Source organism: Scophthalmus maximus, chromosome 5, assembly GCF_022379125.1.
Source record: "Scophthalmus maximus strain ysfricsl-2021 chromosome 5, ASM2237912v1, whole genome shotgun sequence".
Taxonomy (NCBI): domain Eukaryota; kingdom Metazoa; phylum Chordata; class Actinopteri; order Pleuronectiformes; family Scophthalmidae; genus Scophthalmus; species Scophthalmus maximus.
Genome location: NC_061519.1, coordinates 15,590,836 through 15,617,571, shown reverse-complemented (window position 1 = coordinate 15,617,571; position 26,736 = coordinate 15,590,836). Strand labels below are relative to the sequence as shown.

General features: G+C 43.7%; 1 protein-coding gene across 4 annotated transcripts in view; it reads left to right on the top strand.

Moving 5' to 3' along the window:
• The window catches only part of camsap2b (calmodulin regulated spectrin-associated protein family, member 2b), a 28,281-nt gene that overhangs the window by 979 nt on the left and 566 nt on the right, over window positions 1–26,736 (top strand). The window contains exons 2-22 of one of the 4 annotated variants that reach the window (XM_035634683.2): window positions 4,001–4,260; window positions 10,529–10,708; window positions 12,198–12,284; window positions 15,317–15,349; window positions 16,501–16,642; window positions 17,609–17,748; window positions 19,335–19,425; window positions 19,541–19,642; window positions 19,989–20,058; window positions 20,165–20,446; window positions 20,682–21,408; window positions 21,515–21,661; window positions 21,750–21,978; window positions 22,442–22,625; window positions 22,721–23,408; window positions 24,292–24,428; window positions 24,598–24,812; window positions 24,897–24,996; window positions 25,624–25,689; window positions 26,342–26,457; window positions 26,565–26,683. In XM_035634683.2, coding sequence (XP_035490576.2) covers window positions 4,001–4,260; window positions 10,529–10,708; window positions 12,198–12,284; window positions 15,317–15,349; window positions 16,501–16,642; window positions 17,609–17,748; window positions 19,335–19,425; window positions 19,541–19,642; window positions 19,989–20,058; window positions 20,165–20,446; window positions 20,682–21,408; window positions 21,515–21,661; window positions 21,750–21,978; window positions 22,442–22,625; window positions 22,721–23,408; window positions 24,292–24,428; window positions 24,598–24,812; window positions 24,897–24,996; window positions 25,624–25,689; window positions 26,342–26,457; window positions 26,565–26,683 — 4,115 coding nt within the window. The remainder of the gene's footprint in view (window positions 1–4,000; window positions 4,261–10,528; window positions 10,709–12,197; window positions 12,285–15,316; window positions 15,350–16,500; window positions 16,643–17,608; window positions 17,749–19,334; window positions 19,426–19,540; window positions 19,643–19,988; window positions 20,059–20,164; window positions 20,447–20,681; window positions 21,409–21,514; window positions 21,662–21,749; window positions 21,979–22,441; window positions 22,626–22,720; window positions 23,409–24,291; window positions 24,429–24,597; window positions 24,813–24,896; window positions 24,997–25,623; window positions 25,690–26,341; window positions 26,458–26,564; window positions 26,684–26,736) is intronic. The other 3 variants (XM_035634684.2, XM_035634685.2, XM_035634688.2) reach the window with 3 other exon arrangements.

Sequence of the window (26,736 nt, the reverse complement as noted above, 5' to 3'; positions counted from 1 at the left end):
ATTTAATGGCATGAGTCATCCCCCCCCCCATACAATGAGTAATATCAAAATAATGTGAAATATATTTGGCCTGTTGAATGTATTGTTGTTTACTGCAGTGTGTTCCATCTACCTGAAGGTCAAAGGTCAAATCCACTACACCACTGCTCATTTCACAGGATTTTCGGTTTAACCTGTTGCTCGCCTAACGCTGACGATTCCCCATCGCCAAAGTCAGACCAGGCCTGTTATGTAACCCAGATCTTCACTGACAGCCTTCACCATTCGATGACTAACCAAGTTATCAACAGACGAGGCCTCGACGTCTGTCTTGTAACATAATCACATGTAGGGCTACAACTCACTGAAGTACCGTTTGCGGCTAATCTAATAATAGTTTGATCAGAAAATCAAATGATAAACAGAAACTCCCATACTGCACATGTCACCTGACTGTATCGTCCAATCGTGATCCAGTGATGAGGCCTGTGGTAAAAGTTAGTTTGGTTTAATTGGCTCAAGCCCCCTACACTGACGACCCCGACTCAGGTCAACAGCGTTGAAACATTTTGGAACCCAGCTCCTTAAAAAACAAACAAAAACTAAAAACCAAGGTGTGAACTGATCCGTGACTTTGGAGGATTGTTACACCCATATTTCACTTCCATAAAAATGAATGTATAATTCCAAAATATACAAATGTAAGACAAGAGTTGAAACCGTTTCAGCTCTACTTCAGATAATCGCTCTCCAGTACAGTATTGTAGCTGAGTATAGTTCATATGGTTCATGCAATACCACACAAGCTGTGGACTAGTATATACTTTTCTTCCCTTGACGGTTTTAAAACTAATTTTTCTTTATACTTTATACCCAATACTTCATGTATACAACCCAGACTTGTCTCCTGCCCTCACTGTGGTCTGGAAGCCGCTCTGGCAGCCTGGCCTCATAACGACTGAGTAATTCCAGCCTGTTCTGAGCCCAGAGGTTTACTCCAGCTCCTAATGAATGCTTTTAACAGCTGCTCCTCCGTGTACAGTATCCGAAGTCAATGAGCGGCCGCCACTGACAGACGAACCTAGAAAGAGCCAGATCAAAAGAGAGACCTCCGATTCACGGCCACTGATCCAACGGTGTGAGTCAATTAAAGCTGCACACGGCTCCTTTCTCAAAACCCAGAGAGCATGAAATGTTGGAGACGAGACATGCAAGATACAATGCAGTAACATGTGAGAGAGCCAGGCTTAGTTCGACATGATCTGCGGCTGTTAGCATATACTCCAGTGCCTTGTTTTGTCCCGACCCTCCGCTGACACAGTTTCAGCTCCCTGGCAGGGCCGAGAACTGAGCCCCAGTTTATAAGCGGTCCTCGGAGCCTTGTGTGGATGGGCGATGGTTTGATTCTGGTGTTGCGACCAGATGTAACGACTTTCTCATCAGCTTAAACTTTAGAGAGATGGATTAGAGAGATATGCACTGCCTTAAAAAATTAGTTCCCAATAGCCAGCAATGAGAAGAGAAGTGATTTAAAGCAGAAACAAGGGTAAAAGAGGGTTTCGGAAAAAAAATTGGCGTACAACTCTCAAAATGTTTGCTGTTTAAGATGTGGGCTGATTGTTCTGCACATGTGGCAAATCCAAAAACACGTCAACAAATAAGGAAACACAACAAATGTGTTTTTCCTTTGTCATTGTGATTGGCACTTCAGCGCCAAACAAAGGTCACCTTAGATTTTCATAACAGCTTGTAAGTGCTAAGTGTGAACAGCCTAATGAATTTACAGAATAGATTTTTGATAAACTTCTCTGCAGGGACTAGTGTAACTGGTGGTAATTTGTCACTGGGGCACTTTACTTCATTACATTATATTTATTTAGCAGACGCCTTTGTCCAAAGCGACTTGATATTAGCAGATTCAACCATGAAGATATTACCCAAAAGTGCAAGAATCGATTGAGTGCATAAACATTTATCAAATAGGACAAACCAGCTTCAAGTGCTCATTTTAGATTTAAAAAAAAATATAAATTCAGGGAGTAGGGTGCAGTCTGAACAGTTGAGTTTTCAGTCAGCGACTAAAGCATTGAAGGGATTCTGCTGTCCTGATGTAAATGGGGAGCTCGTTCCACCATTCAGATCACAGCAGCAGGTTTTCAACATTTTCATTCAGGTTATTCATCAGATGCCCTTAGATGCAATAATGCAGCTCATCAATATCACCAAAATTAGTGATAAGATGGAGGAGGGGGTTCAGTATGCTTTCCAGCCAAGATGGAATGAATCCTGCTCTGCTTCTTAAACTACAGAAGTCTCCTTCCCTGAAGTTCAGGGACTTCAAGTGCTTTGATCAGCAAACTGCTGAGCAGTGATTTTCTCGTGGTTGTTTGCTTTGCTCTGTGTTTTATATGTCACAATGCATTGTGATGGGATATACTACAGTATATATATAATATAATAACTCCACATGTTAATGATCTGTATCAAGACGGAGATCAGTGCTATTTCAAATGAAGACTGAGCCGTCACCACATCTTACAAGCCCCAGCTAATTGACTCAATTCAATTTCTGTTAGGACTTTTGAAATCCTTCCTAACTGGCAACCTATAGATGACTAACGGAACTTGTTTTTATAGCAAAGATCAGTAAATCAGCAGAGATAAGCACTGCTGTGCTGACCGTGAGCTTGTGTGTGCTGAGCTGTGATCCGCGGGGGTCTCCAGGGGAGCAGTCTTCTACGTGCCTGGACTTCCTGTGGCAGCTACTTCCTGTCTGTTTCCTCTTTGATGGCCAAAACAAAAGAAGAGGGTTTTCACTTGACGAGGCAGTTTTTCATGAACTCCAGAAAACCCTGCACTAAATGCTTTAAAATGCTTTATACTACTTTATTAAAATCAAAGCTTTACGGTAATCTGAAGACATACGTAAGAACGTTCAAGTGTTAATGAAAACATGCCATTTGGCCTATCTGAAAACAAAGCGTGTGTCTTGCTCTTGAAAGAGTTTGGGGACTGAACCTAAAAGTCAAATTTGTATTCTCAACGGTTGAATCTGGGGGGTGCTTTAACCATCGCCACTGGAAAACTGCTTGAACTAAGCTTTAGATGATTTATTATTATGTTGTTCTGTGGGCTGGTTTTGCTCCTATGATGTTGTAAAGGGGTTAGAGAACAAAAAAGCGCTGCAACTTTAGGATAGTTTCCTTTAGTGTCCTTTGTTTCCCTCAGTGTGATTCAGAGGTGGTAGAGAGGAAATGACCCCACACACCAGGAATACAGTCATACTGGAGCATGCAGTGTTTTAAATGTGTCTCACACACACACACACACACACACATGCTGCATAGATACAGTATGTATGTCATTCAGTGGCCAGTGCAGTTTAACTTTGAGTCACAACATCTGGTTAACAACAACATAGTAGAAAGAAAGAAAGAAAGCTCTGTGTTTTTTTCTGTTCAGTTATTTTCATCAAATCCCATTCGCCTGCTGAGGTAACAAGATAAGAAGGTGCTCCATGCTTTGTAACACACACACATACACACACACACACACACACACTCCTATACAAGGATCTTGTCTGACTAAAAGATATACACATACGCACACTGTGGCTTCTTTGTGATCACAAGACCGCCTGTCCTGTTTGGCGCTACAGGGATTTAAAGAGGCAACAAATATACATGTGACGTTTGTGTGCTTATTTTTGGAACAGTGAAAACTCCCTTTCTGAAAACTGCCTCTAACCACTAACTGAGCTGATGGCTCATAGTGGCTACTGTGATTTCCCTCTGTTTTCTATACCATCACCTCGTGTGTGTGTGTGTGTGTGTGTGTGTGTGTGTGTGTGTGTGTGTGTGTGTGTGTGTGTGTGTGTGTGTGTGTGTGTGTGTGTGTGTGTGTGTGTGTGTGTGTGTGTGTGTGTGTGTGTGTGTGTGTGTCAGGAGCTCAAAACTATAACTCCAATCTAACACAAATTCTCTCTCTCCTGTTCTGTCACTCTCTCTCTCTCTGATACCAGATGCAGTACCAGAGGAGCTGGTCGAGCCTTTCTACAGGGACCAGTACAACCAGGAGCACCTCAAGCCTCCGGTGGCCTGCCTGCTCCAGTCTGCAGAGCTCTACTGCCGGGCGGGGAGCCTGATCCTCCGCAGCGATGCCGTCAAACCTTTGCTGGGACACAACGCTGTCATCCAGGCCCTGGCCCAGAAAGGCCTGTACGTCACCGACCAGGACCGACTGGTCACAGAAAGAGACCTGACCAGCACACCCATACTCATGGTGAGCGCAGATTCAGTGATGAAACTCAAATATTCTGCTGTGTAGTTTATCCATATGCACTGAGTTTTTGCACTGGACATAAATATACACGTTCACACCTGTTTGCTTAAGTGTGTAGTTGGAACCATGGAGACATGAGGTGTGAAATGTGTTGGGTTGATATAGATCTCAATCTGTTCATTTCCAACACGCGTGAGCACACAAGCTTATAAACCAGGGGATACAACTAAGGATTTTTTTCATTACTTGTACCAATGCCCAAGATTACGGCTTCAGATTGCTTGATTTAACCAACAAACAGTCCAAAAAACGAACATATTAGATTCAAAATGGAAGAGAAAAGCAGCATATTATCCACACTTGCAAGAAACTGGTAACTGCAAATATCTGGCTACTTTTGCTTGATAAATTACTGAAATTGGAATTGTTGGCAAACAGTTTTCTGTCGGACAATCGAATTCAGTGGCAGCACTAATATAACATTGGGTGTTACTGTAAAGTGTGCTACATGATGTAGTGTGATTTTTGTCTGTGTGCACAGCTCCATGTGTCCTGCTGTTAGACCGCCCTCTTCGATCTGTCCTCTTGAGCGAAAAACAACCACTAATGACGGGTTTCCTATAGCAACCCATTACTCACTGTTCGGTCTCTGTGTCATTAGACGGCGCAGGGCAAAAAATGCCTTACAGTACCTCATCTAGCAAAAAATATTCTGGTATTATGTTGTTAATACTGGATCTAGAACCAGATGAAAGAACATAATAAGGCTGCTATTGATTCAGCTATTCATTATTTCAGATTTGATTAGTCATTTAGTCCATAACATGTCAGAAAATAATGGAGGAAAAAAACACACATTGTGTGATTTCTTCATATTGCTTTTTTTGTCCGACCACCTTTCCAAAACCCAAAGATAATCAGTTTATGATTCATGAGACGGGGACAAGCAGCACATCATCACATCTGAGCGGCTGGAAGAAGCTTTTATCACAAATGTCGTTAGTACCCTCTTATTGACAATACTGTTAATTCTTCCGGCGCTATAACATAATACTGTCACGTTTTACTGGTCCTGAGCAGAGCTTAAAAACCATTCATGGATGGGGTGTTTTTTGGTTTGATTTATGAACGAAGAAGAGCACACACATGGCTGGAGCCTGCCACTTCTGCTGACGCCAAAAGGTGTCTGCATTGCAGTGCACACAAGCCCCCTCCCTCTCCTGCTCTCACTCTGTCTCTCTCCGTCTTCTTTCCCCCACGACTCTTGTGTGTCTCTCTATCCCTTCTCCACCTTCTCGGTTTTGTCTTCCTCTTTTTTTTCCCTCTCCTGCTCCTGCCTCTGTCTCATCCAAACCCTCGTCCTTATGGATTAAATGAGACCAAACCATCGTTATCTACTGAGTATTTAACTGAAGCTTAAGCACATTTCATCAACTTCGCCAGTGCCCCACACATTTTCTCTTAAGTTGTAGCTGTGTTTCATTTGCCCTCTGCTTTTGTTCTTTTCAATTTTTTTTTTTACAGCTCCAGGGAATCACCAGTCAAGGACATTTTTATGTTTACAGTAGATTGTGCTAGCTACATCATTCATTGATTGAGGATGTCATGGAGTGATGGGCGGGAGTGGTGGTGCAGCGCTAAATGGCTCTGTGTCCTTTCACACCTGTGAAAGTGACTGTGTATGTCTATATATGTATACCTGGTTATTTAGTGGAAATTTTTAGTGACAAATTAGCCGCAGAGCCCATTTGTCCCCTAACACTGCCGACCTTCATCTGTGTACAGCCGGGCTTTAGGCATCAGGCAGATTTGTTCTGCAAAGTAGAGGAACAGTCTGTGTGTGTCTGTGTGTGTGTGTGTGTGTGTGTGTGTGTGTGTGTGTGTGTGTGTGTGTGTGTGTGTCTGTGTGTATTTGTGGACTCAGCAGGATAATTTCAGTCACGCTAAAGTCCAGGCTTTTCATTTTGGGTCACAGTACTGTATATCTGCAGAGAAAATGATGACCTCATGGTTTTCCAAATAGTGTGCAACAGAGGAATAACTCCTCTCAGGGAGGAGGAGGAGTGTGGCAGTATGTCAGAGGGCGAATGGCTATGTAGAGAAAAGAAGGGAAAAGGGGGGAAGACTGAGTTTAGGGGGGCTGCTATTTTTTCCGCACACTACGAGGAAGCAGGAAAGTAGAGCAAAAGAATAAAGGAAAGGGTGAGTGTGGAAGTCTAGAAGAGGACAAATGGAAAGGGGGGGGAGAGCTGCCGTACAGTGGGAGGGAAATATACAGCATGGAGAGGAATGGTAAGTTATTGCCGGTTTGGCGGGCGCGATGACATGTGTGTGCCAGAGAACGAATGGAAAAGGCCCACTGTTAATATGGCCATCTGGAAAGAAGGGGGAGGAGGGAGGGGGGGGAAGGGGAGATGATGGGGGAGGAGAGGAGCAGAGTGCATGGGAGAGGAGAGGAGAGGAGACGTGATGTTCAATACTGCAGCACTGTGGAGGGTGGGGTTTCACAGTGAGTCAAAGCACGTCTGGTGCACAAATGAGACACCCCCCACCCTCCTCTTCCTCCTCCTCCCGCCGCACCCCTCCTTTAACCCCTTCTTCAAACAAGCACACACGAACACACACCTCCCAATAGCTCTCAGATCTCCAGCAGTGGTGTACATACGATTTGTGCTTTCCTTTCTCCACCTTTCCTTTTCTTTTTTACTTCTCAATGACTTTTTGTTCCTGCTCGTTCTGTGCTGCTGAGAGAGAGAGAGAGAAACGGAGTGGTGATTGAATTTGTCTGCAGAGGGGCGTGAACCTTCATCTTAAAAGCCCTCTGCTGAAAGATTTGCAAAGTTTAACTTTACACACTAACGTGTCAAAAGGGCAATCATGTAAAGTCAAACGCTCGTGTGGCTCAGACGCAGGTCGTTTTTATGAGCGTTCGTTAACCTGTGTTGGATGGACACTTGTGATGTCTGCGGAGAAAGACACTTTTTTGATTGTCTGTTTTTCCAGCTTTGTTCTACTTTCGTATTGATGAAGGCACACACACACACACACACACACACACACACACACACACACACACACGGCCAAAGACCTGAGAACAAATAGTGATGCTCTTGTGAGGTTTTGTGCACTGCAGCTCTTTACAGCTCTTTATGACCAGTGACTGCCAGTGTCTGCCATTTCCACAGCCTTATAAGGTGTGTGTTGCTTCTTTGCACACACACGCACACACATATCCCAGAGGTCTTTGTGAAGGGATAATAGACAGCACATGGCTTTTAAATCCATGCTTTAGTGTCAACATTAGTCCTTTTTTCCAGTGGATGTAAGAGCAGTCTGTAGATATGTAAGCAATGGCTCCACATAATGTCTTGTACGCTGTCTATCAAAGGCACACACCCACAGGTACATACAGTGTGCACACAATATGGACACAGAAAGACACACGTCTGTTAGCGTTTGATGAAATGTCACAATGGAAACAGTCACACAGACAGACCTACACTGACTGTAAGCATGTAAACAATATTTATGTTAATTACAGTCATCTTCCAGGAATGAGCCAGATGACACTGTGTTGCTTTGCTGTAAAAGTTCTGGTTCAATGTTTTTGTCGAACGAGCCGGCCGTCGTTTTTCTTAAAACCCCTTAAAAGCTAAAAGGACGTAGTGATTTGTCATTGCCATTTAAATTCATTTTAAAAAATCCCCCCCCCCCCCCCACACACACACACGTATGCACAGACACCTGCACAAGCTTCTAAAAAAAATTAAAGATTTAGAAGTTTTATGCAAATGAGTTCAGAAAAGCTTCAATCACAGTTAAAGCTCAGTGGGTTTTTATGAAAATCATGTTTTTTCTCTTCTCCCTCTCTCTCTCTCTCTCTCTCTCTCTCTCTCTCACCCCCTACCTCCCTCTGGCCCTTGTACCTCTGGAGGAGAATGTCAGATTTCTGGCAATATCCTGACAATGCAGGAATTCAGGCGGTTTCCTCGACAGTTCAATATCAGGCCCATGTGTGCGAGCGCCAAACCAAACAATCCTGTTTACTCATGTAATTCACTACAGGTGTACGGTTCAACATTACATAAAGTACGTAACTATTTATACATTCATGTGATATCACTGAAGCACACATATTCTGATAGGCAGGTTGTCCTGAAAAAAAAAGATGTATATCTTGACTGTACATTACAGGGTTGAGGTTTGACAAGCATATTACACGAGGTGACGCTGCAGACCAAAAATAGGAAAAAATGGCATAGGGTTCAGAGGGTTAATAACTTTTAGTTTTTAACTTTTGGTCTGACAGAGCAATACATTTGAAATCACCACCGTGGACTAAACAACAACAACTGATGATAATTAGTACAGTTTTATTATTTTATATATAATCAAACTATATATTTGTTAATTGCAGCCCTACCAAGATCATGAGGATGAATGAGTAATCATGTGTTTTTTAACCTAAACAGATTCAAGGAACAGCTAATGACATCACGTGACAGTTGAGTTTCCATGAGGAGTCGCGTTCTACCAGCCATGTTTCCTCTGGAGACGTTGTCTGTTTAGACTGGCAGAGAGGAGCATGTGGTGCTGACGTTGAGCACCAGGAGCAATCCAGAGTCGTAGCACAGGATCAGTTGTTGGTTCCGTGGGGAAACACTCTCTCACTCTGGCTGTTACAAGAGGCCCGGTGGTCATGAATAGAGGCCTGTGCTTGACAGTACGCACTCACAAACTGCTTGTTGGTTTGAGACACCTGAACCATGGAACACCTGACTTCAGATGTTTGTTCAGTTAGGTTGGAAAAGGACACAGATGCTTAGGTAGGCAGATCTAAGCGCGCTCACCCGCACACACACACACACACACACACACACAGAGTGCGTAAATGTTTTTGAGTAGACGTGCTGCGTGACAGGAAAGGGAAGGGGAGGTCTGCTGATCTGACCAGCCTGGAATGGGATTAGAAAGGCCAGGAGAATGTCAAGCTTTGTGTAGGTGTTGATTTTTAGAAACATGAAGTAAATGACTCAAATGTAGGTAATTGTGCACCTAAAAATACTACAGGCGTTTAACTGATAGGAGACACTGGGCCTCATGCAAGAACCGTTTGTAAAGTCGTGCGAACAAGAGATTTCAGAGAATTCTTGTGTTTTGAGTTTTCTTTCAGGTATTGGTCCAGACTTGTCGTAAGAGTCACGTAAATTAGTCCACTCTTATTCAAATAAAGTTTTTCCACTTATGGATTGTATATTTCATCACGTTGAATCAATTATAGATAGATATATAAATGACACCCCATAATTATGTTGACATTATTCTGTTTATCTCAAAATGTATTCATGTACCTGCTAAATGTCATTGCGCGATGGCCAGTACGAACTCAACGTACAAATGTATGGGACATTTTGTATAAGAATATATATTTTTGGATAATATTGATTCTGTAAAGATCAATATATCAATTGACAAGAGTCTCTGCTGTGCACAAGAACGTCCTCAGTTGACATCACAACAGAAAATGGGTTTGAAGATTTATGCTAGATTTACTGTTGGCACAGTGGAAACCAAGGCCTGCTACATTGTACACATTGAGTCAACAAAAGTTTATTTGACGAGTGAAAGATCTTTTGCTTATGTAGCAAAAACCTGTTCAGTGCCCTCACTGAGCTCTGGCTGAAGTTAACAAACACGATTCTACGCAGAGGAAGGAAAGACAGTGGGATGCAGGAGCAGGGTGAAAAATAATAAGAAGAAAAAAAGCTACCATGGAGGAACATGTGATTCCATTAGTGCAAAACGAGAGAGATGTGAGAAAAGCTGATTTTGCCAGTTACATGCACAAGGGACAACACTTGCACTGTCCTTTGCCTTATTCAGCTAATTCCTCACAATCAGTTCAAGAAATGTGTTGTTTTGCATGAAAGTGAGATGGATACATGGTTAACTGTCGAAAAGGAGACTTAAGTTAGTGTTGTCAAATCGTAATTGCTGCTTCATATGTGTTGTAGCTGGGTTAATATTTGCACATCTGATTTCAAGAGAGCAAAACCTTTGAACATTTCTGTGTTTATTTGTTGTTCGCGATTTTGGGCGACTTTGCAGGTCAAAAATACCCAAGAAGCGTAGCTCCAGCTGACAGCCATTTTAATGTGCAGAAGCACAAAAATGCAATGACTTCATTGTCAAGAAAAATGTCTACAGTCGATCTGAATTTGAATTCATCTTTTTCTAAACTGTCTGTTGCTGCTGTGTGCTTCGACAGAGTTCCCATCTGGCGCTCATAGATACCCTGATGATGGCGTACACAGTGGAGATGATGAGTGTGGAGAGGGTGATGTCCTGCATCAACAGATACTCCTCCGCTGAACCCTCACACGGTGACGGGCACGTCCAGGAGCTGCCTTATGACACCGAGGATGCAATCACCACCTGGATCAATAAGGTACAGAACACACACAGATGCACAATCGGGTCAACACAAAAACCACACATAGGACAACAACTTTGCACTTCCTCGAGCCTTGAACAATGGCACCTTTTTATCTGACACACGGTTCTTTGTTTGACTCTGGATATAAAAATCGCACACGAGTTGCCGGAAAGTGTGTCAGCGCACTGCCGGTTCAAAGATGGTTCTCATGGGTTTCCAAGAGAGCCACATGAAGAACTGCCACCAAGCACTTGTAATCTTGTCGGAGAGATTATGCAGAGATACTGACTCAACTCGCAGCCTAACCGCCTCTGGTCTGCTAAATCAGGATGGGAGGGGTGAAGCCAGACCTCAAGTTGGCTGTGAGCTTTAAGAGGGTTGTAGCTCAGTCTCTGTGATTGCATCTTTAGTCTATTTCAACAGCTTACAAATTATTTTGCATTTACTGCCTCCAAGTGGATTTTGACACAGAAGGTGTTGATTTAACTTTGTTTAAACATGAATTTAAGAAACATGTAATGATTACTGTCATTCCGAGCTAAAGAGCCAATCGTGCTCCCTTCTCCATTATACAGCTCACAGGAGGAAGCTGCACATGTAGGACTCATTTACAAACACAAACAAACACATGAGGGATTGTGTTTGTGTGTGTGTGTGTGTGTGTGTGTGTGAGACACGGCATGGCTGGGATTGGCTGATGTGACCTCTAGCATCCTCAGGCAAAATTGTTGCATCACTGTTTATACAACCCATTTGAAGACAGAACAGTTATTGTAAAGAAATGGAGAAAAAAAACCTATTATTAGAGTAATCTTGGAAGTTCTTTCAACATTTGGAAGTCAGCTGAGATATTGGGTTACAGCCATATTTAGCAGCAGTAGTTAATGGGCAGAGGTGGTGGTGAAACATTCTCCTTGTATGTGAGGGGCCTCTTGTCCCCATGTTTTAGTTTCTCCTTTCCCGAAAAATTCGCCATTCAGCTTGTGTCCCAAAAAAAGAGAAAATGGGAAATATGACCTCTCTCTGTCTCTCTCTCGTTATATGTTTGTAAATGCTGCTGGATGCCGGAATTTCCCTCGGGATAAATAAAGTATCTATCTATCTTGTCGATTTATAAAAGCAGGAAAGACAAGATAGGAAATGTGTCCGGACACGAGCTGACACATGTAGTGTCTCTGGTGAGAGCCAGAGTGAGAGTGGACTTCAGGTTCCACTCTCTGATGAACGACATACAAGAGTTTTTGAACCAGTGGTGTTTCACCACGGCTGTGTGTTCAGTGGAGGAGGGAGAGCTCATCTTTCACTCTGTGTTTATGACCTGATTTATTCTGTTTTTCTGTTATTTTGTTGTTGTGTGTGTTTTTTTCATTTCATTTGTAGAGGGCCGTGATGTTCTCTGGTAAATCTTAATAAACATTGTGTTTTCAAAATCAAAAAATCTCTCTCTCTCTCTCTCTCTCTCTCTCTCTCTCTCTCTCTCTCTCTCTCTCTCTCTCCCCAGGTGAATGAACACCTGAGGGACATCCTCTTGGAGGAGCAGAAGCTGAGAGAGACTTCCTGTCAGGAGTCAAACACAGTAACACACAAAGTAAGAAGACACATACAAAACACATACAAACATAGACTCGCAGACTCTTGACTTGTCATTTTGAACAAATGTACACCTACAGGCACTTCCGCATTGGCTTTACTTTCTCGACCCAAAGTCTGCGTCCATTTTCATAAACAGTCTATGGCTAAGATGAGCTAATCACCTCTTGGCTCCATCTTCGAACTACAATCACTGACATAACAGAAGTATTGATCTTCTCACCTAACCCTCAGCAAAATGTTGAACAATTCCTTTAAGACTGACCAGCAACGAAAACAGCATAAGAGGACTTCTCTCTTAATTTTGAGTCTGAATGTTTGCTTTTCATTTTTGTTTCAATTCTTACCTGCTACTGATCATGGGCACATGTCTACTTCTATACAAGACACATGCCGACACTCATCATATGTACACAGGCATAAATGTGCACGGTACACCGCGCTCTGTAAATCAGAGGAACAGATGAGCTCAGTCTCAGACCAGCTGCAGAGAAATGTTGGCACGAGTCGCGGCACTGCTGTTTAGAGGAGGCAAACGAAGTGTAGTGCGGAGGAGGAGAGACAGTGAAACAGACAGAGAGCGGGGGAGAATTAAAGAGAGAGGAAAAGTGAGGAGGGATAATCCCAAAGGGAAAAAGGAGACCTGCGTGGGAGACGGGTTGACGGACACTCTGGAACTGTTGCCCGCTGTGGCAGAAGAGACGGTGACAGACAGAGGCAGCGTTGTCATCCCGCAGGCCTCGTAGTTACGTAAGGTCCACGTGAGACGAGTCAGTCTGCTGGGACAGACACAGCAGTCAGCTACCATCCTCCACGAGTCACTTCACCATGAAGCTGCAGCACACTGCCTCCTCGGGTCACAACCCCCAGCCTCGGTTCGGTACTCTGCGGCAGTGACAAAAGGCTGAAGGTTATAAAATGGAAAAAGAGATTTTTTTTTTTTTTTTATCTCACTGTGAGTGTGTGTGTGTGTGTGTGTGTGTGTGTGTGTGTGTGTACAGGCAAATAACAGGTGATTAACTTCCTGCAATTCAGCACCAACTCAAACATTGAAACTCAAATTTCGATTCAGGCTAAATGTGTATTTCAAAGATGTCTTGAGTTGAACTGACTACCTCCAGGCTAGCTGCACTGTATTTACACGCAGTGGTTTCTCAAGCTAAATCCTAATACGAGAACATTGCTACCATTTTCGATAGCAAGTGTATTCATCATGTTCACCGTTTTAGTTCAGCATTTAAGGATGCCTTCATTTTTTTCTAATTAGTGCTAAACACAAACAGTAGACCTGAGGATTGGGAATGTCAAACACCAAAGTATTCGACAGATTGTATGATGATATAGTAAATATCATGCACCCAAGAGCACAGTAGGCCTCATGCTCTGGGGAACAGTATGTTGCCTACAACTTCTAATTAGTTACTGTTTAGACTTAACGTAAACATTTGTATGTCAAAATAGCAACGTTTCTAAAAATTATGTTTTTTATCAAAGTTATAAAATTGTGTGTACACCAAATTCCGTGACAATTCATCCATTATTTGTTGAGTCATCTCATTCGAAACAACATTAAATTGTGAAACTGAGAAAAGTTAGGGGATCACTACAGTCAACGGACTTTACATTTATTAGCAATAGTTGTTGAGATATTTGAATCTGATATTGGGAACCCTTGGTATTTTGGATAAAACTCTTCACGCTCAACAGGTTCTAAACTGGCTGCACAGTGTCACATGGTGAGTGTGTCTCTGTGCTCTCATTCCAAGCAAAATAAAAAAATGTTCACAGAGCTTCAGGATATCATGAGCGGCTTAATCAGTTTAGAGGGAGCTTCTTTTTTTTCTGCTGTGGGAGTTTATTTTCTCCCACTCGTTGACTGTTTATGTGTTGGTGTAGTGAAGAAAGATCACTGTCTATCGTCGGTCATCCTGTGAGCTCGCATACAGTATACACAGCCAGGCTTTGTCAAAGGCAACCAGCTACAACAGAGTCATTTGAGGAGTGTGAGGAATAAGATGTATACTCAGTGTCAGTCAGCTGCTTTCCTGCTCCGTGCTCCACCACACAGCTCCCTCTCCGCATTATCAACTTCAAGAGAAGTCTATTCACCAAAGAGGACATACTCAGAGGAGATAATTACACACACACATACACGCCTGCGCAAACACACGCACACACTAATGGTTAAGCACAAGACCCTTCTCGGTAAATTTAAGTCTATTCTGGGATGGTGTGAAAAATCTTCAGCCGTGGTCTCATGACCAAGTCCTCAGCATTTCTGTGTGCGCGGATTCTGTGTGAATGTCTGTGCTCAGCGTAGGTGCTTACACATCTGAGTCAGTGGGAGGCTCTGTTTATGTTTGAAGCTTTGATTACTTCCATCAAGGAGGTTGACTTTTACGTCCCGTTTATTGTCTGTTTATTAGTTTTCATTATATATAGTCCAAGAACGATTAACCTCCACTGCCACATTTTTAAAGGATTCCATAACAGTGCAAGATGGTTGGTTTTTTTCATTGAATGCTGCATATAACTAAGTTTTAAAAGATCTGGCTGTGGAACAGACAGACAGCGACTTACAAGAAAGGTTTACTCTTAAATTGGGGCATCTTGCTTTAGATGTGAAATCCTTTCTGCCCGACAGTCACCACCAGCACCACTGTTAATGACTATTACAATAAAAATTTGTTCAGTCATTCCTGCTCCTCGGAGGATGAATCATGCTGACTTTTGGGATTAGTTTGTCCATGTTTGGTACAAATCTTTTTTACAAGATGTGCTACACTCAGGCTCCATTAGCTAGAGAAACAGGCAAAGTTCCTGATCTCCATGTGATACATGATGATAAAACGACTCTGTAAAAGTGGAAGGATGATTGTAAAAACAGATTTAAGAACAGATTGAGTTACTTCCAGTGTTTGTATTTTGTGCCCCGGACTCAGTTGTAAAAGTGAACCTTTTTTCCCTGCTGTTGGCCTAACTCCTCTCCCACTCTCTCCTGTTTTTGTCCAACCGACATCCTCCATCAAGTCTCCCAGCAAATGGTACTGGAGATTAGTACCTGTAAGTCCATCCATTCTGAAGAAGTCCTCTTCACCAAACACCACAATCAACCTCCTCTCGATTTAATCTTTCTCCTGCAATGATCCCCCCCCCCCCCCCCCCCCACACACACACACACACCCCTTGTTTGTCATTGCATGTGGCCCTGAAGCCCCATCATGCATTGGCCGGACACCCCTGCCTTACCCTACCGAATGATCCTACCCCAACTCTGGTCCCCACAGTTCTAGGGATCTGATTAATAACATGGTGACCATTTTGAATCTGGTCCTCTCACAGTAGGAAACTCTAGCTGGGAGAGCAAGTACAATCCGGTAGCATGATTATATCAACACTAGATATGTGTTTTTTGAAACACATATTTGAATCTAATGACTCTGGCTCAGGAGGTTCCCATTTTCTGTTTTCATTTGCCATTTTTGTTGTCTGCATTGTGCAGTTAAAGTGGCAAGTTAGTCAAAAATGTTCATACAAACCAATCAAAATGAAAGTACAACATTTTGTTCCTCAGTGCGCAGACTGAGTGAAGCTTTTATCATATGTGCTGAAAATGTGACCCCACTCGTGGGTTTATGAGCAGACTGAGAGCACTGTTGCCCTGAAGACATGTTTTGTGTCGTCTCTGTGGTTTTTATAGACCCAGAGAGATAACCTGCAGACAGGAAGGATGCACTAAAACAGATTATTATTAAACACTAAATCACATGCATTGTCTGTTACAATGCCACAATGTTGGTTTAGAGTGCCAGTGAATTGTGCAGCAGATTTATGTTAGTTCAAACCTTTAATTTGCTAGCATGAATATTTGTTCCTTGCTCTGCATCTAGAAAGCTTACCACTCCTCAAAGACAAAGAAGGTGAAATGTTATGAATGTGACTCTGTCATTCGAATTGTTGTCTTTCAATATTTGCATGATCAATTCAATCTGCATTTGAATTGAGCCTGAATCCCACCCTCTGATCAAAATTCCTCAAATCCACACTAACTTACATACTGTGTGCGTGCGTGTGTACTGATGGTGGGGATGCTCGGAGATAAAAGTCTGTCTGCAGATGTTTGCACCCACAATCGGACAGCCATATGTACATATCCCTCCTGACAACACATATGAGTGATGTCGGTGCCGTTGCCATGGTTGTTTTTTTTCCAGGCTCGCTACAGGAGGGAGCATGGCCAGCAACGGAGCGCTCCATCGCTCCCCCTGGTGGACAACCTGCTGAAGGACAACACAGACGGCTGTGCCCTGACCGCCTTGCTGCACTTCTACTGCCCACAGGCCATCAGACTGGAAGGTGGGCTCAGTCTGTAACCACACCCTCTCTTACTCACTACCCACACCCCTACCACACCCTTATTGTAATTATTCCAAAAAGTGAACACACAAGACCAATGTCAGCACTGAATGGAGCACAATGAGCTAACCACAATGATTTTCAGTCTCAGCTGGACAGCACAAAGGACACTGTCTTCTGCCGTCACAGGCTGTCCGAAACAAAGACTGTATTTATTAGCCATTTGTCATTGTCTGGTAGCATTGTGCGTAGCTTTACAGTGTTTTATAGACATCATTTGGTAAAGTTATCATACTAAAACTAAAGTACAACACAATCAAAAGATCGGACCCTGTTTTGACTTTCTGTATTAACTGTTAAATCGAGGAGCTGTTGAGGATGATGCATGAAAAAAGACACTGCAAGGCAGAGAGGACTTAGCACAGACGTAGAGGAGGCAAGCGAGACACAGAGAAACAAAGACTGGCTTCCTCTCCACCTGCCTGCGCCCTTATTTCTAAAAATGCCCAAGGTCGGGTTGTGATTGGTCAAGAGGGCTATGTGACGGGGAACCGTTAGAGGAGTCGCTGGCTGCTATTTCAAGCATAAACAATTCCGGCGTTGGAGCTTTTGGTTTCCTGTCGCTTATCTGTTCCCTCCAGTTAGACATCCTACACATGCAGGGGCCGTCCCCTCAGTAACGGCGATAAAAATCCTGATGACTCATCCAGAATGAGGTTCAAGGCAGTTTGAAAACTTGGTTCATGTATTGTTACAAGGATTTTGCGTGATTCAAATTTGCCACTGCCTATTGCCCAAATTCCAGTGGGAAAGGTGGGGCAAAATTCTCCTCCTCGTATTATTCTTTAAACATAAACTCTGCCTTATCTTTTCCTTGTCTTCCTGTCTGGCCTTTTCTGTCAACCCCCGCCCCCCCTTGTTTTTGTCTGTTTGTTTCTGTGTGTGACCCCTCCCCTGGCTGAGTAGATATCTGCCTCAAGGAGACCATGTCACTGGCTGACAGTTTGTACAACCTCCAGCTGGTGCAGGAGTTCTGCAAGAACAACCTCAACCACTGCTGCCACTTCAGCCTGGAGGACATGCTGTATGCACATGCATCCATAAAGGTAGGGAGACCAGGGTTTTAATACAGTATAAATGCATGCGCAGGAAGCGGACTGGGCTGATTTTGTAATGTGGATTCAGAAGAAAGAGTCAAAAGAAAATGTTTTCTGGGAATAGGGCGAGTGGGAAATTACAACTGGGCAAAAATGAGTCATACAAGGAAAAGTTTAATATGTATGTATGTGTGTGCTGCAGGCTTGTCTCTCACTGGGGCTCTGTGTGTGCGTGTGTGTGTTTGTGTGTTTACATCGGTATGAATATCAGTTCGCTACATTGAGTATTTCTTCACTGCCGAATCAAATGGATATGACGGTCTGTGCGTGTGCGTGTGTGTGCGTGTGTGAGTGTGTGTGTGTGTGTGTGTGTGTGTGTGTGTGTGTGTGTGTGTGTGTGTGTGTGTGTGTGTGTGTGTGTGTGTGTGTGTGTGTGTGTGTGTTGCTGCTTTTTTAGTACAGTTGCTGCAGGCCAACCCCCTCCTGCCTCCAATCTCCCTCTCTCAAACAGAGGACAGACTCTGCTCAGAGGAGATTCACAGTCCTGACCCATCTCTGCCTGCCTCCCTTGTTCCTCCCCCCCTCCGGATCCCCCGCTGTTTTTATCAAACAACAAAATCTTAAACAACTTTTAGAGACAACACAACTGCTGATTCACTCGGTCCTCGGGCAGAGATCTCCCCATTTCACGCACACATTTGTTTCTGATTAATAAAAGCCTTACTGCACAACTTTTAGTGTATCTCTGTGCCCTCCTTACTTAAGAAGCGTCAGAGCCCGTGTGGGTAAATAGTATGCAGAGAGCGTGGGTAGAAACATTTGGATTCAAGTCACGGTCCAAGCTGACGGTCTTACCATTCTTCAAAACAACACAACAGACTGTTTTGAACTCTTTGTCCAGTATTTCTCACTTCATTTCACATTCATATTATTTGTAGTGTGTGTGCGCGTGTGTGTATGTGTGTGTTGACTGTAAAGTGCTTCAAGTAAGCAAAGTGGGGGAGAAAAAAAAGAGAACGGGTCATGGAGAGCAACTAAAGGTTCTGGCATACTGGCCATTCACCACAAACTTACTGTCAACCCAATCCTGTGTGTGGAAGTTAATAGGACTAGAATTTTTTTTGCTGGTTATGTCTTCTTTAAAAAAAATACTTACTAGGAAGAGAAGAGCTGGTCAGTGTGTTCCGCCAGACGAAGGCCTCCAGAGTCTCTCTGTTTGTAAGACATATGCATTTATCATTGATGTGGGAGATTCATTCACTGCTTTGTGCATATGTGGCAAATTTAAACTAAACTCCAGATGGTGTTTTGGCAGTTTTCAAGAGGCATATGGGTTTGGCATTACACAACTCAGACAATGACACATGTACAGACATTCAACTACACACACACACACACACACACTCACACCTGCGCCTGTTACCTAGCAACAGTTGGCAGGCCATGACCTCACTGATCTGTCGAGTTGCTGCTGTTAGCCCATGTTGCATCTTTATTGAGACACAAATGGAGAAGGTTCTTTGTCTCCAGAAACGAACATCGTGCTAATGACATTTAGGAATAACAATTTTTGGTGTGTGTGTGTGGTCTTGCAGAGTAACTACCTGGTCTTTATGGCTGAGCTTTTCTGGTGGTTTGAAGTGGTTAAACCCTCGTTTGTTCAGCCCAGAGTCTTCAACACAAACGGTACAGTAGAATTTCAATATAATCTCACCGTCATGCAGTTTTCATTAATTGAAATAGTTGATGCAAAGTTGCAGCTTATTACTGAATGTATGACATTTTATCTTTTCATCGGCAGCTTGTGAGCCTGTATCCTCTAAGAATATGGCTCCTGTATCCAGTCCAGTCAAACAGAGCTATGCAGACACACCTGAGAGCCCAGAGGACATCCCTGTCGCGGGTAAAAAAAATACTTTTTGTCAGTTAAAGTGTGGACAAATCTATTTCCAAACTGCTGGCAATTCAATGATATTCAGCGTACATATAGTTTACATATGTGGACGCCAACGTAAAACCATTGTGTGGATAAAAAACACTTGAGTCACATACTTTGCTGGGAAAAATTGACAACGTCCACAGATTAGTGGAAGAAAATGTGAATATTTTGTTTTGAAACCAGATGCCCTCTAGTGGATGATATACAGCCAGGCAGTGGCTTTTATACTCTCTTGTTGCATTTTAGCCATTTATTTTTTAAAAGAAAAAAGCTAGTGTATATATATTAAACTGCTCTGTCTCTGCAACAGGTGTAATGAAGAGATCTACCTCCATGTCCTATGTGGATGGCTGTGTTGGGACATGGCCCAAAGAAAAACGGTTCGTACATGAAATCTGTCCGCCCAACGAGATGTTCATTGACCTACATGTAAAGTTGTGTTTTGTTTCCTCGTTGAATTAACAGTAAATTTTCTTTCTCCCTCAGCTCCTCCGCTCATGGGATCTCCTTCGAGATTCCCCTGGACGGAGACCCGATGCTGCCTCCCTGTGATACCCCCTCCCTCCGAGGTATGACCCGATCGGCCAGTAGTGACGGTCTTGGGTTCAAAGTTCACTATGCATCCCGAGGAGGCATGAAGCGCCACCTCTCCCTCATGCCTGTCAATGTCAACGGCCAGGGCAGACACATACAAGAGGAGGATGAGGACTTCACCTCCCACAAACCCCTGGGGCGGAACAACACATTCTCAATCAAGAACCAAAGCAGGTACAGCAGAGTGGGATGTGTTGGGTAATGATTATTAAATATATGAAACTTCTTTCCGCTAATAATTCATAGTGTTTTTTTTCCTACATCAGATAAATGATAGAAGTGTTGAATTCAATATGCAAACTACCGATGGCACTTGGGCAGCGCCCCCCTATCCATTATCCAGGTCCCTTAACTAAGGGTCTTTACCTAACCCTTTTTACAAGGTTCTTTTACCTGTGTCTGTCTCTAGGTACTCCAACGGAGTCCTCCCAGACAGCAACCACTGCTCCAATCACCATGGCAACCACAGCGGCCACATCAGCCCATCCACCCCTCCTAGCATTGAGGAGGCCCTGAAAATTATCCATGACACAGAAAGGCCTCATGCTAGCCTGGGTGTGGGGGACGGAGACAATGGCTTCTTTCTCCACGGTGCAGAGCCTTCAGACCCTCCAGGGGCCCAGGGTCAAGGAGACGACCTGGATTCAGCAAAGGCTCGACTGAACGACCACGACCCCAACTCTGTGTCCACTGATGAAGTTGACACGGGCATCCATGTGAGGACAGAGGACATCCACAGCTTGGATGAGGACTCCTCCTCACTGAGAGACTATTCAGATATAGACCCAGACTTTGAGACCATGACCAGGTCATGCCCTCTGACTGACCGGCCAGAGAGGGAGAGGAGCAGGGAAGGAGGGCGCAAAGGGGTTGGTGACACTAATCCTGAGAGTGAAAGGGGAAATGGAGGTGACGGAAGCCACCCCTGCTCCAGCTCAGCAACCACACTCCCCAGATCTCACACTGACAGCCCCGCCTCGTCCTCTGGTGGCTCTGGAGGAGGCATGGTGCGGATGACGAGCTTTGCAGAGCAGAAATTCAGGAAGCTGGAGGGGAGGAGTAGTGGCGGAACCACGCCAGAGGGTACAGATGTCAATGTGCCATACACACACTCAACTAAAAACATTTCCTCTCAGGTTTGTGACTTATTATGTGTCATCTGCGCTTTTTCAGTTTTAGAGTGGCAAAAGTGATGTGGGTTGACAATGAATTAATATAAATTATCTTTGCACTTCCTTCTAGATCTCTACACCTCCTCTGCCAATTACATCTCCCTCCCCGGTAACGCCTTCTCCCAGAGACCCGTCCCACATTATAGCCTCAGAGATGATTCAACTGAGGATGAAGCTGGAAGAGAAACGCAGAGCCATTGAAGCCCAGAAGAAGAAGGTAAACACATGTACAGCAAGAGACATAGCCAGTGACATATCTTCAAATATGAATGTTCACAACATGTTGCTCTTGTCACATTTTCCAGGTGGAAGCAGCTTTTACTCGCCATCGCCAGAGGATGGGCAGAACAGCCTTTCTGAACGTTGTGAGAAGGAAAGGAGTGACTGCCCCCCTTAACCCCAGCTCAGGGGGAGAAACACCTTCCCCAGAGGCCTTCACATCCTTAAAGGAACCCGGCCAGGGCAGCATGGATCGGGCAGAGAGGTGCAAACCAGATGGAGCAGCGCCGAAATCCCCCTGTGAAGACAGTGGAGGTGAATAACCCCAACAACAGTAGAAAATGGTGAAAAAAGGCTGAAAACAATTTTGCAAAGCACAAGGTAAGGTCTTGAAATTGATTGTTTCTCCTGAGCAGCGGCCTAAAACACAAATATATTAGATTAACAACGATATAAATGAGAGAAAAATACCAATCCTCACATCTAGGAACCTGATATCAGGACATGTTTGGCATTTTAACCAAAAAGTTGACTAGTATGGATGATACAATGATGGTATAGGATGATATGATTTATATAATTTAAAGCTGACGAGAAATCAATCAATCAGCAAATCGTTTCAGCGCTGAACCACATAATAAGAAAAATGTGCTATGGCTGGAAGGACAATATGTACTTCTCTGTGGGATTATCCACGGTGGTTTTGTTAGCATTGTGAATGATTTTGATACAATTGGTAATTGACTGACAGACCTGTGTGTGTACTGTGATGATACAGCTGTGGCTCCAGGAGAAGTCGACCTCGCCGAATACACACGCTCCATTGAGAGGCTGAACACGTCACTGGGCTTCATGCAGACAGAAATGCAGCGTTTGGCCCAGCAGCAGGAGAAGATCATGGCCATGAGAGATCAGCAACAACAAGCCTGGGTCATTCCTCCTCCCGCTCCATCTCCACACAGGTATAACTTACTGCGATAATATATTTGAAAAGATCTTTTTATCATCATTCTGTGAACACTCATTTTGCATTTGTGGGTATTTTTCCTCTACGCAGGCAGCTCCGTGAGTTGCGCAGTAGCAGCGTAACAGGCCGAGGCTCAGTTGGGTCTTTGTCTCCCATCCTGTCTTCTTCTGGCTCTCCACGCGCTCCCAATCATTCGCCCGCTGGCATCAAGAGGCGGCCGGCTTCCTTCCATGCCAGGACGCCCCGGACTCCACGACCAAATGATCTGAAAGTCACCCCCTTCAGCCGAATGCTCAACACACCCACTTCAGTGGACAGCCTACCCAGACTGAGGCGTTTCTCTCCCAGCCAAAGCCAGATCAGCTCTTTTGCCTACTTGGGCAATGATGAGGGGTCTAGGGAAAGAAAGAACCAAGAGGCCAAGGACAACAAAGAGAACACTAAAGACAAAGACGAGACAGTGGCAAAGAAGAGTGCTGGCAAAGAAACGGCCAAAGAGAGGGAAGGTGAGCAACAGGAGGAGAAGAAAGGGGCCAAACAGGCTCAGTCAAAGGGTGAGGTCAAACGATCAAGGACATCGGAGGTGTTATCTCAGCCGGTGTCTGAGATCCAAGTGGCCTCAGGCAGCCGGGTCAAAGGAGACACTCAGGACAGGAGAGACCTGGTGGAGGTTCCTCTGTCTGGGCTGAATCCTCCAGGGGGCCACAGCCAGGAGGTGACTACAGAGGGAGAAACCGGAGGGCACGATCAGAAGATGTGCTGTGGATTCTTCTTCAAGGTCAGCTACAGAAATATTCAGAAGATGTTTATAGTTTTATAAACACTTTTTAAAGCATTTTCAATGTCAAGAATAAGCCATGTAACATTTGGGATGTTTCTCCGAATATGATACACAACATAAATTGAATTATCTGTTGAATTGGACACAAATATCACAAACAGAATATATTAATGCCGCCTTTTGCTGCCATATTTGATTGCCTCCACACTGATTGAAGTGACTTTGAAACCCTCAGAAAAACCCACAGAAAAACTCTGTGCTGTTCCCAAACGAAGCATAGACCCTTTTCACAGTGGACATTTTTGTTTTGTAATTGCGGTGAATCCTAAACTGATACCATTATGATAACATTGTTGATAGTTATTGCCATACCATGTGGCTATATTTTTGTGTAGTTGCACCTGTATTTGGTAGCCAAATTACAATCACCACTTATTATGTAGAGTTACTTAACGCCTCATTAATAGTCTATACAGGTCCTACAAGCAGACAGCAGCAATAGGAGGACTCTTGTATTGTGTGAACCTGGCACAACATGTGCAGTGTTGTGCCAGTTGAGCCATGAGCTGATCAGTGACAATACATGAATGAATCTAGGCCAAAAATCGAACCAGAACACAGACTCATGGGAGAACATCAGAGGTCTGATTATAGAGCGATGTCAGAGCTTGGATGGAAGGTAAAGAAATTACATTTTAAATACCAGTTCCCCCAGACTTGAGTGATGACTTATAATTTTTACATCAATCTTATGCTCGCAAATAGACACATATATAATTATTTTTATTTCCAGCATCTTCTCATTCAGACATTTGATTTCTGAGAGGAGAGACACATTATGGTCTATTTATTCATGTGTTATGCACCTGTCAAACACTAGGACGACGTGAAAGGGGAAGAGGACATGGCAGCAAAGAAAGCAGCACTGCTGGAGAAGAGGCTGAGGAGGGAAAAGGAGGCTCAGGAGAAGAAGCAACAGCAGGAGCTGGACCAGGAGCAGAAGAAGGAAGAAGCACGGTCTGTCTGTCTTTCTCACCTCCTGTCTATTTCCCAACCCTGAAACTACACTGTCCCCAGGCTTATGGCATCAATACACATATACTGACGTAGTTGGTTTAATCAAGCTTCATTTTCTTTATATGTTAAGTTAAAAAGTATATAATCTGACACGTGTCTCCTTCTTCAGGCTGAAAGCGGAGGAGGAGCAGCAGAAGAAGGATGACGAGAAAGCCAGGAGGGACTACATCAAGAACGAATATTTGAGGAGGAAGCAGCTAAAGCTGATGGATGATATGAACGAAGTCATCAAGCCTCGATCTGGAAGCCTCAAGAAGAAGCCACGTCCCAAGTCCATCCACAGGGATGTCGTGGAGTCATCTACCCCCCCTGTGAGAGCAACAGGTGAGCAGCACACACACACACAACATGCATAAACACACACTACCACAGCCGCTGATCCGTGATTACGTTATTGTTATGTTGCAGGGGTTCGTCCTCGAGGCTTCTCAGTGTCTAGTGTGTCTTTGGCGTCTCTCAATCTGTCTGACAACAATAGAGTCCAGCCGGATAACAGGAAGAACAACAGGTAAGACTGTGGGTAGAAATATGTGTCATTGGTAAATGATTTTGAAGTTTTAATATAAAATGCTCAGCTTGAATAATTGCATTTAAAAAAAACTTTATTAGAATCTCAAGATTTTAATATGTATTGCTAAACGTTGAAAATTAAAAATTGAATTCATTAGTTCTTAAACTGACTAAAACTAGGAAGAGTTAAACAGTAGGAAAAAAAAATTGTGTGGCGCCAACGAGGTGTCACTACCTGCCCGTGCCAGGAGGATCCTGGTGTTATTGCAGTCGGGGCATGTTGTTAAACATGTCAACCAATTGCAAAAGAAGTTCAATGATCCTATTAAATTAGAGCAAATTAATCCTGATGAGGGTTTGTATTTTGATTGAATCCATAACCTGCAGTGCTCTGTGTGCTATTTGTTGCCAGTAATTTAGCTTCTATTTCAGTTTTGACCTTTATAGATACTTATAAATACTTTATACTACAACTCCCAACCCATGATTTTAAATAAACGGGGTGTGTTGTTGGTGTTTCTTTTCATTACGTCCTACAAGTTGACTCCTATGAGGCTTACACTCTGCATCTTGATTCTCTTTAATCCCTCTCTCCCCTTTCTTCAATTTTGCATGGATCCCTCAGAGGCAATAAAATAGCTTCTGCACATGTCGCGTTCTTTCTAAGCTCCCCCAAAGAAAGAAAGGGAAGGTTAGTAATGCTCTGAAAAGAGGTGCTTCCACAGATAGAATGTATTAACCACTGTGGGTATACAGTAGCTCCATGTGACTTTGGTTTAGCCTGTATTTCGGACTCACATAAAAGTAGACAGCCACAACAGTTAAATAGTAATCTTTTTACATATCCCATCATTGTAGTTCTGCTGTATTAAAAGAGACCTGCGAGGCTGAACTCTTCCACCTCAGTTCTTCTGCTCTTCAGCCTCTTTTTCTTTTGCAGTATTGCTCTCAGACTGTTCTCCGCTCTCTTCTCTGTGCTGGCTGCTGCTGATTCCACCACATGTACTTGAGCTCATCTCCCGCTGTTGCCATAAAGGCAGCACAGAGTCTTTGCTTTGCTTGGCTGAACATGCCTTTCTGTCCCACACTGCACTGCTTTGTCACAGAGTGTGTACACAGTCGGATGTAATGCAAGACAACAGGCAGGGTTCGGGGAACTGTGTCAAGATGTCTGACCTTGTTTCGCCACATCTCTCTCTGTCTCATATATGTGTGTGCATGTCTGTTCGTGGAATATATGTTGCCGTATGCCCTCATACCTTGTACATGCTCATGTGTGTCCACCTTTTACGTGTTTGTTGCTATGTTTGTGTGTGTCATTTGTTGCATGTGATCATGTCCAGGCCGGACTCTGCGGAGGGTTTTTCTTCTTGTCCTTCGGCTGGTAGTCGGAACGGAGAGAAGGATTGGGAAAATGATTCCACCACCTCCTCAACTCCCTCCAACACTGAGTACACAGGTATAAGATTTTCTGTTTACTTAGTTAATGGCCATTTACAGAGCTACTGTACATACGTAACATTTTCTTGTTGCAAACTCAATAACTGCTTTCTTTCCCTCCTCCAGGACCCAAACTATACAAAGAGCCCAGTGCCAAGTCCAACAAGCACATCATCCAGAATGCTCTGGCCCACTGCTGCCTGGCTGGCAAGGTCAACGAAGGGCCGAAAAACAAGATAATTGATGTATGTTTAGCACTAAGGTGTGTGTGTTTGTGTGTGTGAGTTACTTTATACAT